The 14,191-nt window shown below is 39.0% G+C and overlaps 1 protein-coding gene across 4 annotated transcripts in view; it reads right to left on the bottom strand.

Annotated features, from left to right (window-relative positions):
• Positions 1 to 7,881: 7,881 nt before the first annotated feature.
• DPP8 (dipeptidyl peptidase 8) overlaps positions 7,882 to 14,191 on the bottom strand; it is a 64,192-nt gene continuing 57,882 nt past the window's right edge. For all 4 annotated transcript variants that reach the window (XM_063089277.1, XM_063089280.1, XM_063089279.1 and 1 more), the window contains one exon: positions 7,882 to 12,273. In XM_063089277.1, the coding sequence (XP_062945347.1) occupies positions 12,151 to 12,273 (123 nt within the window). In that variant the 3' untranslated portion in view covers positions 7,882 to 12,150. The remainder of the gene's footprint in view (positions 12,274 to 14,191) is intronic.

The raw sequence follows: 14,191 nt of genomic DNA, 5'->3' as shown, positions 1-14,191 counted from the left end.
TAAAATATGTCTACAAGTTCTTTGACACTCTTCCATTCATTCTTTGAATGTAGGCCAGCCTTAGTGATTCATTTCTAAAGAATAGAAAGTGGTGGAAGTGATACTGCATGGGTTCTAAGGTTCACTGTAAAAGGGAATACAGCTCCTGCCTGGCTTTCTCTTGGGGGACACGTAACTTTGGACCTCTGAGCCACTATGTAAGAAGTCTGGCCACCTTGAAACCACCATGCTGCAGAGACCTGGGGAGATCACATGGAGACAGAGATGCTGGAGGAGCCCCAGCTGTTCCAGCCCCCAGCTCACTGAGTCTTTCCAGCCCAGGAACCAAAAGTATAAGTGAGGAAGCTTTCCCGATGCCTCCAGCCCTTGTGTCTGCCTGCAACCACATAGGAGACCCTGAACCCAGCTAACCCCCAGAACTGTGAGACAGTAATAAAAACAAATTTTTGCTGTTTTACACCCCAAAGTTTGGGGTGGTTTGTTATAGAGTAAGAGATAACCAGAACAGTTGGTAGAATCTTTACTAGGTTGGATTCACAATTAGAACCACTCACTGCCTTCCCCATTCATCCCTTTTTAAGGAAGATAGAAAAGACAGATATGTTTATAATATCTTCACCCTTCATATTCAAAACTGTTTTCTACTGCTCCCCAATTCAAATTGTCTGAGCCAGTGGGAGGGTTTCATCTCACCCTAGGATGCCTTTCCACATCTTTCTCAAGTCTCTAACCAATTTGTGGAATTATGGGATATTTTTAGTTTCTTCTTTGTGCTTTTCTATGTCTTTTCCAAATTGTCAGGGGCTGGCCAGTTAGCTCAGTTGGTTATAGAGTGTGGTCCTGATAACACCAAGGTAAAGGGTTTGGATCCTCATCCTGGTCAGCAGCCAAGAAAAAAAAAAAAAAGAAAGAAAAAAAAAAAAAAAAGAAAAGAATTGTCTACATTGAACACATTATTTTTGTAAGCAGAAATAATTAATATAACTTAGAAAGGGGAAAAAATACATACTATCTTCACTTTGGGATGATGAAAAGGTTCTGGAGATAAATGATGATGGTCACACAACAATGTTAATATACTTAATGTCACTGAACTGTACATTTAAAATGGCTTTTTAAACTATACACAAAATCAAAATCTATTTAACTCATTAAATATCTGAAATGTTGTACACTGACAATGAAAATATATTGTAGAAAAACATTGGGAATACTAGCAATTAAAACAGATAAATCAATGGAAAGGTAGAAGAGTTTGGGATTGAATTAGTAATAAATATGTAAGCCAAAAAAAGACAATTATTAACTAAGTAAAACAAAAAGTTCTGCATGAATGAAAATGAATTCACCATTTATTAGATGGGTTCATTTCTGAATACATTTACATAGTCATAATGATGTAAACACTGAATATTATCTAAGTAAAATTACAATAGAACTATACTGAAAGGATGAAGGGGTGGGGAGTGTGTGTGTTTGGTGGAAATGGGAGGGAAAACAGCTAAATGCTAATCTTTCATAGTGGGATGCCACTAGATAATCCATAAAAACTGGGAGAAAAAATTACAGAGTAACAATCCAAGCATGTTATGTAAAGATATAGAACTTGACTCTAAGTTATGTGCCTGTATAACCATGATAAAATTAAAACTTTAAAAAATGTTTTAAAAAGACGGTGCAGGTCTCTACATTGTTCAGGTGGATGCCCTCCTGCCCTAAACAACCCTTCCTCCTCAGCTCTCTAGGCACTGTTCCATTGCTCCGTCCCCATCAACAGCTAGATCCTGCCTGGAACAACTGCTCCTGAACATTCACCTCTGTGCAAGGCCATCCTGCCCTAGCAAGACTGGGATTCAGTCCCCTTTCATGAGAACCCCTGCACATCCAGCACAGTGGGCTGAGACCTGCTCCCTCCCGGGGTCTCTGGACACTCTGTTAGCAGCTGGACACACTGACCATGGCAGGATGGGAGAACTGTCTTCAGCAGAATTGAAAGGTAGGTGACACTGGTCACACAGTCCACCCCTCTTTGGAGGCTGCACCCTCTCCTGTTGGAGACCATGTGTCCTCCCACAGCTCCTGGGGGTCAGGGTCCTCCCCCTAAAGCTTGTCTTACCTAACAACACTTTTCCTCATCAGTTTCCCCATCAAAGCAACTGTCCCCTCCTCTGGTCTCTCAGACAAACTAAGCCTGCTGAGGTGAAGCAAGCAGAAGAGCTGAGGACAGCAGCACCGCTCTCTTGCTCCCATGATTCAGGCCCTTCCTATCATCCCCCCCATACACGCAGATTCCTATTCCCCAGTGTGCCAGCTCCCCCTTTATACTCTGTGTGTAAAATATTCTCTTTGCCTGGAATGACTTCCTCCCATCTGGGGAAACTTGCCCTTTAATGCCTAATCAAAACGCTGCCTTCTTTGTGCAGACTTCCCTGACCATCCTCTTTTCCACTGTCCAGAGAACTAATAGCTCATGTTTGTTGAGTACTCTGCCTGGCACAAGGAGCTTTGCATGTGTTTTCTCATATTAAAGTTTACAGCATTAGCTCTATGCTATAGAAAGAGGAAGCTGAAGCACAGAGAGGTTAAGTCACTTGCCCAGAGTTACAAGGTAGGTAGTGGTTCAGTGGGAGACAGGATGGCAGGCTCTTTGGGTCAAAGCCCACACTCCTAATTGCTGTCCTGCTCTGCCTCCTGTGGACTCCCACAGCACTCAGCATCTTTCTCTTTGCACTGACCTTCTTTTGCTTACATGTCCATCTCTACTTCTGGACTGAGAGTCCTTTGAGAACAGAGAATGTGTCTGGCTCCTCTGACATTTCCCAGATCCCTGAATCTCTCAGCATGCTCTAGGCCAGTGGTAGCTGCTCAATTATGTTGCTTGCTGATGGGTGAGTGAAACCAGGATTAACATTCCACTTTTGCACTGTGACCTTGGGCAAGCCATACAACCTCTCTGAGCTCTAATTCTTTTGCTGAAAAATAAAAAATGATAATATGCCTAACTAACATCCCTATTTTATTGTGACGATCAAATTGAACACAATGTCATAAGGAAATAGTCTGTAAGTTGTGGGGCATTCACCATACAAATTTTAGCGGTTTTTATTCAGAGGGAAATGTGTCACCGCTCACAGGTAAAATGTTATCCCTAACAAGGGCCTTAGAGTTAATGATGCTTTCATCCAAAGTAATGTGCAATACCAGAAGATCAGCCCCTGGGTCAGGCAGGTGGGAAGTATCTGAGACCAAGGCAGAGTCCACTCACCCCCGTGGGAGAATTCTGTACCCACCCTTGATCATGGCCCAGAACCTGCTGTTCTCCCAAGATTCCTGGGGCTGAGTCATGTTCCTCTCCCCTCCCGGCATCTATCTTCTCCCCAGGGCTTGGGCCTGACAGCTCAAGTCCCGGAGAGCAGACTGCTCCCACTGGCAGCCCTGGAGAGGGTGGGGTCAGATCAATGGCAGGAGTGCCAACTTCAGCTTCATAAATCACTTCCAAGCCCCCATCAATGCCAAGCCTGTACTTGGCACTTTGGCCTCACGTACTCGGTGAGGTATTAGAACCCAATTTTAGAATCCAGGAAACCAAAGTTAGAGAAGCAGAGGGGGTGCTCAAGATCACAACTGTTGGATTTAAATCCAACTCCATCAGATTCCAAATTCCCTTCTCTTTCCCATGCTCCTCCTTCTTTCTCTGGGAAAGTTCAGGGAGATTCACATCCAAGACCTACCCAGTACATGCTTTTTGAGCTCAATATGAGGTCAGTACCTGAAGAAACTTGGATATCAGGCAAATATTATATTTCTTTGATTCCACGATAGTCACATTTCGATGTTTCTAATATCAGCGTCTTACAGTGGTGACACTGAGTACAAGTTCTAGATTGAGAGTCCTAGAGACTGCATTCAAGTATCCCTGTTTAGCTGCTAACTAGTTTTGTGCCTTTGAGGAAGTCACTTTACCTCCTTGTACCTCAGGGAGTTAATCAGCCTGAATTTTTCTAACAGCTCTGCCACTTGACAGCTGAATGGCTTTGCAGTCTTCTCTGGGCCTCAGTTTCCTCATCTGTAAAATGAGGGGAGGGGTCATTGATTTTTGACCTCTTCCTTTAAGCTGCAGAACATGTTTTCCCCAATCATACACAAGTAAAAACTAAGCTGCTCTGGACAAAATAAGGGTTGGGGACTTGGAACCTGTGTTCTCTTCTACCCCTTCCACCTTTGCCGAGGCCACCCTGACAACAGCCTTTGCCCCCTCTCTTTGGCAAATTCCTCTGATGAGCTCTGGTTTGGGAGAACATTGCTCTGGGAAGTGGAGACAGAGCTAGAACTGGATTCAAGTAGGGACTCTCTTTAAGCAGCTGGTATGGCTATGGTGTAATCACCTCCTGGCTTGGCCTCAGCTTCTTATCTGTAAAGTAAAGCAGTAGATTACATGATTTCTAATAATCTGTTCCGGCTCTAATATTCCATGAATAAAATCTTCCATTGCTCTACCTCAGACACTGTACGCTGGTTGCACATTAGGATCACCTAGGGAGCATATTTAAAAAAAATTTTTTTTTAATTAAGAGATGGCAGGACCCCTCCAACCCCCATTTTGATGTAATTGATCCTGGGAGGGACTCAGACATCAGTGTTTTTAAAGCTCCCCAGGCAATTGTAATAGCAACCAGGGTTTGAAAAGCACCACTCCTTCTGACCTAAAGCCTTTGCAGGGGATGAAGAATAAAAACTCCTATGACATTTAAAAGGAATCCTAAAAGCTTAAATTAAGGGAGAATTTGGTCTCTTTTGCAGTCTTACAAGTGAATTAGTAGATGGATGCTTAGGAACCTATAATCTGTCAATCAGACAACCCTAAATGGAGGAGGTCAAATCTTTTTTATTCGGAAGTTTTTTGGTACTGAAGTGTCTAATAAGAGATTCCTACGTATCTGACTCTGTAGTAGTATTATGGGGAGAATCAAACAAGTGTAAGAGTGCCTACTTTTGGAGTCTGTAACCTAACTGGTGAAACAAAACCAATAGCAAGCAGTGATATACAATTAAATGCTAAATCTGAGATAAAATTTACTGAGCTCTTTGTGTGTCAGGCACCAAGTGCTTTATGTTTATTAACTAATCTAATCCTCACAACGGTTCATTGAGGAAGGTTCTATTATTATTCCTATCTTACACATAAGAAAACTGAGGGTCAGTATATTATTTAAACAAACCCAAGCCTATAAAGCTAGCAAGTAGCAGAGCAAGGGTGAAAGCCAGTCTCCAAAGCCAATATTGGTACCATTTTGCCATTCTACCACTCTCAGGTGGTGATTCCCACATAAGCTCTGTAGAGGTACTGAGAGGAACTTGGTTCTGACTTAGAAGCATGTGTTATACTAATTGAAAGAGGAAATCCTCAGGATGCTCACAGGTGAGTGAAGAGCCGAGCCACATGTTTAAGGAAGGGGAAGTGAGGATAGGTCAGGTCTTCAGGGCCTTGAATGTCAGGCAGAATTTGGATTTGATTAAGGACTGGAGCATCACTATAAGTTGAGCAGAAGAATAAGAATTAGCTTGTCTTTAAGAAGTGGCAGTGTCCTGCAGGGTGCGCTAATGGGACAAGAAGTGAACTTGGTCCTGAGAGCGTTTTGAGGGTAAAGACTATCCTGAGCTTTGTTTCTCATGGCCAACTCAAGCCTGGCAAATGATTGTTGCTAAATACTTGTGAATGAAATTTGAGAACTGCTTCTCTGAGGTAATTTGGAATTCTATTCTTCCCTCACAACAAAGGCTAGGTAGAGAGATGCTGCAGTTACCCAGCATGAGAACATGAGACCCAGAATATGACAGGAGCAGCAATAGGAGTGAAGAGGAACGGACAGTTGAATAAAGAGAATGGACAGTTTAGACAATTCAGAGCAATTAACTGGCAGCACATCATTAAATACCCAATTGAGGGCCAGCCCCGTGGCTCACTCGGGAGAGTGTGGCGCTGGTAGCACCGAGGCCGCGGGTTCGGATCCTACATAGGGATGGCTGGTGAGCTCACTGGCTGAGCATGGTGCAGACCACACCGTGCCGAGGGTTGAGATCCCCTTACTGGTTGAAAAAACAAAACAAAACAAACAAACAAAATATCCAACTGAACTACAGACAATAGTTTCACATGAACACTTAGGGATGCAACTACAACTATATAACATATTCAGTAACTAAGCAACACAGAGAGTTCATTTTACAGAAGAGCTCTGTGGTTTCCAGAACCATCCTGTCAGAGGTCCTTCCTGTAAAGAACTGTCACCCATGAGTAGAGTGTTATGTTATGCTACTTCCACAGGGTGTTCTTCCAATGAAGATGGAGAGAATTCCTGGAGCTGGCTAAGGACAACTATCCTAGCTAATTGCTTCCCCATACTTCTATTTCAAGAACTTAAGTCTAGGAGCCAATTTAGAAAGAGCATCTTTTAGTAAGGAGAAAACAGCAAAGTCAATAAACTTAGGGCCTGTGTCAGAGTTGAAACCCCTGTAATTCATTTCGATGGGAGGTCAACCCCTTCCAGGGTGGCAGGATCAGGGAAACAGATCTGTGGACAGAGCCAGGCTGACGAACACTCTAATCCTGGTAAATCCTCAAACCACACCAATCCCCAAATAAACTCTGGTTATAAGATTCTCATACTGCAGCTGTTTCAACTTTGCTCCCTGCAAAAGCACCAACGGTCAATCACTGCCTCCTCATATCCACTGAGTGGGTGAGGTTTGGCCAAAGGGAAGTAGAAAGGCTTCAAGGCCATAGCACTTGCTCTGATACGACTCTGGTACACTGCAGCTGTATAGTCACAGGAAGTCTGCACCTTCATCATAGTCTGCAGAATGCTTACGGCTAGGTTGAGAGCTGATTTTTGATTAGCAATAAATCTGAGTTGAATTAGAGACCAAGTTAGTCTATAAAAGTTTCCCAACCATAGTGCCATAAATGGATTATACGTAAGCTGAAATACTAATTTCTTTAGAGCGGGGGTGGGCATGGCCAGTCACTTCTGGCTGTAAGCAGCCTCAACAGATTATCCCAGTGTGCCTCAGTTTATCCTTGAATATCATACAAATGTCTTTTTGTGTTATAAGGTGAAAAAGTTAGGAAGCACTGGTCTATAGTATTACCTTGTTTAAAGATCACTTTTATTCCTAATAATTTTTGTATTCAAAATAAAAGTTTGAGACCCTAATACAGCCATGGTTCTTAACTCTGTTTGATCACTATCCCTTCGAGAATCTGATAAAGCCGAAGATTTTCTCTCCAGAATAATGCACCACCACTTACTTGCTCAAGAACTATTTTACATACAACTTCAGAGGGTTACAGAATCGAGATTGTCTCTGTTCTAGAAGGGTTATCAGACAAACCCAAATTTAGTAATTTTAGAGGGGTTTATCTACTCCCCTACTCTTTCTCTAACACAGCTTCAAAAAACACGAGAAACCTCTGAAAAAGGTATACTGAACTCCCTCAAAATTTCCTGAGGAGCATGCAGAAACTCCAACTGGCATTTCCAAGAGACCCCCAGCTGCTCGGAGGGCAGAGGGGATATGCTAATCACTGGTTCCAAGCACCATCTACCCTTGCAATATCAACTGCTGGCTGTTGGGAATCACAGGTACAAAGCAGTTCTCTAAACACCTCCCGTTGGGCTTGGATGCATTTTGGTTAGTATTTATACTAAGAACCCCATGTAATCCTTCACCCTGCAGTCTCCCTTCTTCATTGCAAGCACATGACTTTGTTCACGTGTATTAATCACTCTGCAATTGCCACTAATCAAGGCAAGGTTGTACAAATGGGGAAAGGAGGGAGAAGGAACATGTAAATCAATTAATTTCAGCAGCGTCTTTATTGCAAACAAAGAACCTATAATAAAATGCAACAAAACTAATGTTTCACTTTACATGATTAAAAGCCATGTAGCTTAAAATGAGAAAACCCATAAACTTACTGGAGTGAGACATGCAATTCTTTTTATACAAGTCAATGCTTAAAACAGCAGGCACTTTATGTTCTAAAATTAAAGACCTGAACTCCAATTTTGCTGAACACAACATAAATTTGTATTTGGGTTATTTAAAAACAAACATACAAACACTACTTTTTCTCTCTGTGAGGGACGTTTGAAATGATTACCTAGAGCCCAGCACCTTGCACTAACATATCTCCAAATTTTAGGCTGGAAGATGGACAGGTGAGGCTGGGTAGGGTTGGGAAGGTGGAAGTCAGGAAAGTTTTCCTTTACATCTGCTGGGAATAGACACCTTACATATCTTAGTTTAGATATGGCCGTGTTTCTTTTCTTAAATCAAATAGCTGTAAGATGGGCTCCCAGGCTTAAGCAAGCACTCTACTCTACATCCCAATAACCAAATCCCCCACAATACACCAAGGAAGACACATTTAGAGTAACAATTTTAATTAACTTCAGAATGTCATATACTAATTAGCTTCATTAATAAGCATGCTTAGCATTTACTTCAGAATGGAAAAAATAACCATTTTATGTGGTTACCTTTACAATGTTTTATACGAATATATTAATAAATACTTCTTTAAAAATTTGCCTTATATATCATTTAACTACCATGAGTCAAGACATCTGGATGGAGTCTAATACCAACTGAATGTTAACTGGCTGTGTGGCCATGGGTATATTTTCTCCTCTCTCTAGTATGTAGGTTCCTCCTCTAACAAATGAGAACATTAGATTAGATTATATCAAAGATTTATTCCAGCTTGAAAAATTTATGATTCTATAATAATGAAAGATCTTATAGACATCATTCTACCTAAAGAGAAAATGATGTTGTAGAGAGTTGAGACACACCTTCTGTAAGGAATAAAACAAGTAGTAAAAACAAAGTAAGCATAAATACCTATATCTCATTCTTTTAAAAGGTAATACATGCATTGTGACTTCATTCTCTTGTGTGAGGACTTGGAAGAGCCAGAAATGGAACAGAAGGAAAAACCTTCATTCTAAAATGAATCTCCAAAGGGAATACAAAGTTAATATCTCCTGCTCTTTTCAGAGTGAGAAGAGGCCAATAGTTATCACAGATGAGCAGCTTTCTCTCCTATCGTTTGAAGTTCTTGTAAAGCAGTCCAGTATAAAAATCACCTATTATTTTTTTATTCCAACTTCACTTTCTATAGAAGAGTTTCTTAGAGTCGTCTACAGATGACTTGCTTTTGAGTCACCTGGAAAGCTTGTTACAAATGCACATTCCTGGTCTTCACCCAAATCAATGGAATACAAATCTCTAAGAGTGAGTTTCAAGACTTCGCATTTCTTTTAGTAAGCATCCCAGATGAATCTTGGATTTTGAATTCCACTGCTCTACAATGCTCAAGTAACTATATCTGTTGATGATTATTGTTCAAGTGCACCCATTTATCAAGCTTGCAAAAACCAAGTTTGATGTTTAACCTAGTGCTTTTTGGTTCTCACAAACTGTTGTTACTCTTATATACCCTTGCCTTTTAAGTTGTTACCCATAATCAGGGTACAAACAGTTTTGGTGAGATTTCTACTGATTGCTTCGAGACTATGATGTCTTCCACATTGGTTATAAAAAAGCAAATTTAGTCAAGCCTTCTTTCCACAAGTGAATTCAGTCAGACATTTTTTCCCCCTAAAGAAGCTGAATGGCATTTAAGTGACTAGGAGTTACAACAGAAACATTCCTTGTGATAGGAAGAAAGGGGAAGGCAAGATACAAAAGAAAAACACCTGTGAATTCAAGAGTACATGAGGTTTTCTAAGCTTTGTTTTGGTAAGAGATGCCATTTTGAAAAAATAGCCTTAATGGGTAAGATGTTTCAAATGAGTGGCTGTCTAAAAGCTACTGTATACCATTCCTACTTTGTATATAATATAAGGATAGATCCTTGGAGGCCAACTAGATCCCCAAAAAACCACCCTCAACAGGTCAGATATAAATACTTAAGTCAAGGGGGAAAATACTTTTTTGGGGAAGAAAAGTTACCCAAATCAATTTAATTTAACATTGAAAAAATAAAAATCGCGGCATGGGAAAATACCATAAACACGAAAATCAATACATATATAGACAATAAGGAAAAATACGGTATCTATTATACAGTATAAATACACAAACAGCAAAATCCAATCCCCTTTCCAAGGACAGAACCACCAGGTCACCCTGCCATTTCTGGGTTTCCCCCACCTCCCTCCTGGCCCTCAATGATGAGTACACCTCTGACGCACAGTAACCATCCTTACTAATGGAGGTTGTGGCTCTCTATGGCAGAAACCTACTCTTGCTATAGTGGCGAGAAAGAAATAGAGCAATTTTTCTTGAAGAGTTGTTTAAAAGTACTGGTAACAAATGCTGAAGCTTGTGATAAAAAGAATCAAACTCATAGATGCCTTCCCTGCCACTGGCTCCAATGTGAGTGATCTAGCACCCCAAGACTCTAAGAGGGCAGATCCTAATCAGCACCTGAAAGCCTATGAACTTCCCTCATAGTCAAGTGTTAGGGCTAAATGAGGAAAATGTCATAGCCTTTCAAGAAAACAAGAAAATGTGTGTGTCTGATACAGGGTCAAGTGCTAGGGTAAATGAGGAAAATGTCATAGCCTTTCAAGAAAGAGAGAGAGAGAGAGAGAGAGAGAGAGTGTGTGTGTGTGTGTGTGTGTGTGTGTGTGTGTGTGTGTGTGTGAGAGAGAGAGAGAGAGAGAGAGAGAGAGAGAGAGAGAGAGATACAGGGATCCAAACCCATGATCTTTGTTGTTACAACTCAAGAAAACTGTTTATAGGCTTTAAACACTGAAAAAGAGAGCCATGGCTTGTGGGGATTAGCTTACAGTAAAGAGGTTGTCTGGAAATCTTTTCACTTTAAGATAACAATACGTAAATTATGTTCAAATTATTTAAAAAGGATAAAGTTTAAATCTGTAAGGTTTCCAAAATTAAGAGGAAAAATAACAAAAATTTGGAATTATGAAAGTAACTCTAAGGAACTTTTCCTCCCCTGACAATGTTAGTCTGTAGCTGTGTTGGCAACAGAGTGATGTAATTCTGGTTTCCTCAACTAACATTCTAGGAGTTTAAATTTTATTTCCCAAACTTTTTCATGAGTATTTTTGTTAAAAATACTTCTGCTTAATTCTTAAGCAGACCCTCACCACCTTCTTCCCCACACCCTGGTCTCCCACACCCCACCGTGATTCCCTTCCACCTCCCTAAAACTCTGGAATATTTTAATAAGAAAATACTGAATGGAAACTGGCACCACTAAGTTTTCTGAAGAATACAGGTGAATGTGTACTTTTTCCTTTTCTTAAAGTAAAAAAAAATAATAATAATAACTTGCCTGAAAATATTTAAGCTCTAATCATTTGATTAAAACTTTTCCATCTGTAATTAATGATATCATAAGACTAATTAAATCCATGCTACATATACAGTTACTTGCCTTTATGTGAAAGGAAAAAACCAACTCTGTCACATTACCAAAGAAAAATGAGAATTATTTATACTAGATAGTTTAAATTGGCTAAAAACTGGTCAGAGCCAAAGTAAGTGTCTTTAGGAGGCCACTAAGTTATCCTTGAAAAATCATTAATGACTGGTAAAGTCACAGGTTTAATAGTGATTAGTTCATAACATGCTGGATACACCCTAACCAATGAAGCATAAGCTATTCAATTACATTTAAGTGCTTATCAAATCGGTAACTAGTCAGAGGTTCTGGAATTGAACCAAACCAATCAGTATATCATCATATTTTAACAAATTCAGAAGTATACTGTAAAAATACACTAATTAAGTCCATGAGGTTTATAATGCTATTAAAAGTGAAAATAGGGCAGTATGGATATATGGTGCTAATGTCTTATTTCTTTCAGTAATTCTCCTGGTATTGCCAGGTCCCTTAGAAATATGTACCATTCAATTTTGTATGTGTATGGTTAAATTATTAGATTACTATCTACAAGCGGCAGACACCTGCATGGCACCAAATTTACTTTCAGAAATAGATGTTATGTAGCAGGTACCAAAATGTGATGATCAATTCTGTGTTCTCTATTAAGTAAACCTCCTCATTTGGTTAAACAGCCAGTGTACACCAGAGTTCTACATAGGTCATAATTATATCACTTTCAGAGCAGCAATACGTGATCCAAGGTTTTCTTGAAGGTAGTGCAAAAGATGCAGTTCATAATGTTCTCCGGATTCAGGAACTCTTATGCTGTGTCTCTCCTGAGGATAGATCTTAACAACAACAACAACAAAAAGATTTTTAAAAAAAAGAATTAAATAATATACCTTCTTCTAAAGCTTTCCAGAGATATTTAACAGATTTAATAATAAGGAGCACAACCTCTCTGTGATATTACATAATACCTTCTATCTAAAGGCCCCTCTCCTCTTATAATTCCCTATAATTCCCTATAGGCTTAACGAAGGATTTTTCTGTAGACCAACAGTGCATTCTCCAAGAATGGTCTGCAGATTTTGAGGGGTTTTCAGAAAACTGCAAGGGATACACAAGGTCAAAACTATTTTCAGGACAATGCCAAGATTATTTGCCTTTATTCACTGTGGTGGCATTTGCACTGATGATGCAAAAGCAATGGTGAATAAAACTACTGGTGCCTTAGCATGAACCAAGGCAGTAACGTTAAATTGTACAAAAAGTCACATTATTCTTTACCACCTTACACTTGCTCTAAAAAAGAAAAATGCCAGTTTCACTTAAGTTGCAGCAAAAATTAGAATTTTATTAAATTGCAATCCTTGACTAGAAGTCTTTTAATTATTCTGTGTTGATATAATGAGAAGTATGCATAAAGCACTTCTGCTAGAGGATGTCTCAAGGAAAAGTACTTGTGCGATCAAGTTGCAAGCTGAACTGCTGCTTTTTTCAATGGAACTCAATTTTTAACTTTAAAGAATGACTGACAACTATGGGTATCTGACAGACATTTTCTCAAAAATGAATGAAGTGAGCTGATTACTTCAAGGACAACACTGACAATATTTGTTGCCAATGATAAAATTTGAGATTTTGAGTGAAAATTAGAATTTTGGAAAACTTGTATCTACCACTTTTAGCTCATGAGCTTCTCCATACTTAGATATTTTTCTGATGAGATCAGTAGTAATATTACTATATGTGATCTTAAAAATATTATATAAAGAAAGGAGTCAACATTTGAAAGATTGGGATAACACAGTGAATGTTTTCCATATGACTGATGCATGGGTAAAAGATCCAATCTGAAGTACAAAATCCAATAGGTTTTAATGTGACAGAGTATGAAAAGTTTATAGATATGGCTTCAGATTCCACACTAAAATTAGGCGTTTAGAATTAAAATTAGGCTTTTTAGAAGCTACCACGTGTCCGGTTTTAGAATAGTATCAAAAAAGAATATCCACAATTATCTGAAAAGGCTAAAATATTGTACTCTTCCCATTTCTTAATAACATACTCTATGAGGCTGAATTTTCTTCACATACTTTAGCCGAAACAACATATCAATAGATTGAATGTAGAAGGATATATAAGAATTCAAGTGTATTCTTTATTGTTAGACATTAAAAAGATTTATAAAAATGTAAAATAATGCTATTTTTTCCCTCAGTAAATTATATATTTCTTGTTTTGGAATATAGTCTTTTTCCCCATAAAAGGTGATTTATGTTAACATGCAGTACTTTAATATTGTTATTTAAAAACAAATATTTAAATTTTTTCTCAGTTTTAATATCTTACATGAGAAATATTGATATAAACCACATAAACAAAATATAAAAGGGACCTTGACCTTAGACCAAAAGCTTGAAAATTGCTGTTATAGACAAATATCTCACAATTTAACTACACAAATGTCAATTGAAATATAAAAAAGGAAAAAGTAATGTTTTTCAATTCTTATAAGCACATAATCTGTTTAAAGAGTAGAAAGGAGGAACAGTTTCTCTTAAAACTTTCTTTGAGTAATGGAGCAATGGAGGAGAGTAACTTGCTCATTCTGCTCCCATGCCAATATAAAATAAAAGAGAATTAAAAGACCATGTAATCAGGTCCTAAAAATCCTTTTACAACAATGAAATCAAGCAGCATTTCCTTTCCCATCAAAGGGTTAGAATAAGAAAAGCAAAGGAGGATAGTGAATGGTCTCCC

The sequence above is a fragment of the Cynocephalus volans genome, chromosome 3, assembly GCF_027409185.1.
Source record: "Cynocephalus volans isolate mCynVol1 chromosome 3, mCynVol1.pri, whole genome shotgun sequence".
NCBI lineage: Eukaryota > Metazoa > Chordata > Mammalia > Dermoptera > Cynocephalidae > Cynocephalus > Cynocephalus volans.
Note: the sequence above shows the minus strand (reverse complement) of the source record. Positions and strands in the feature narration are given on the sequence as shown.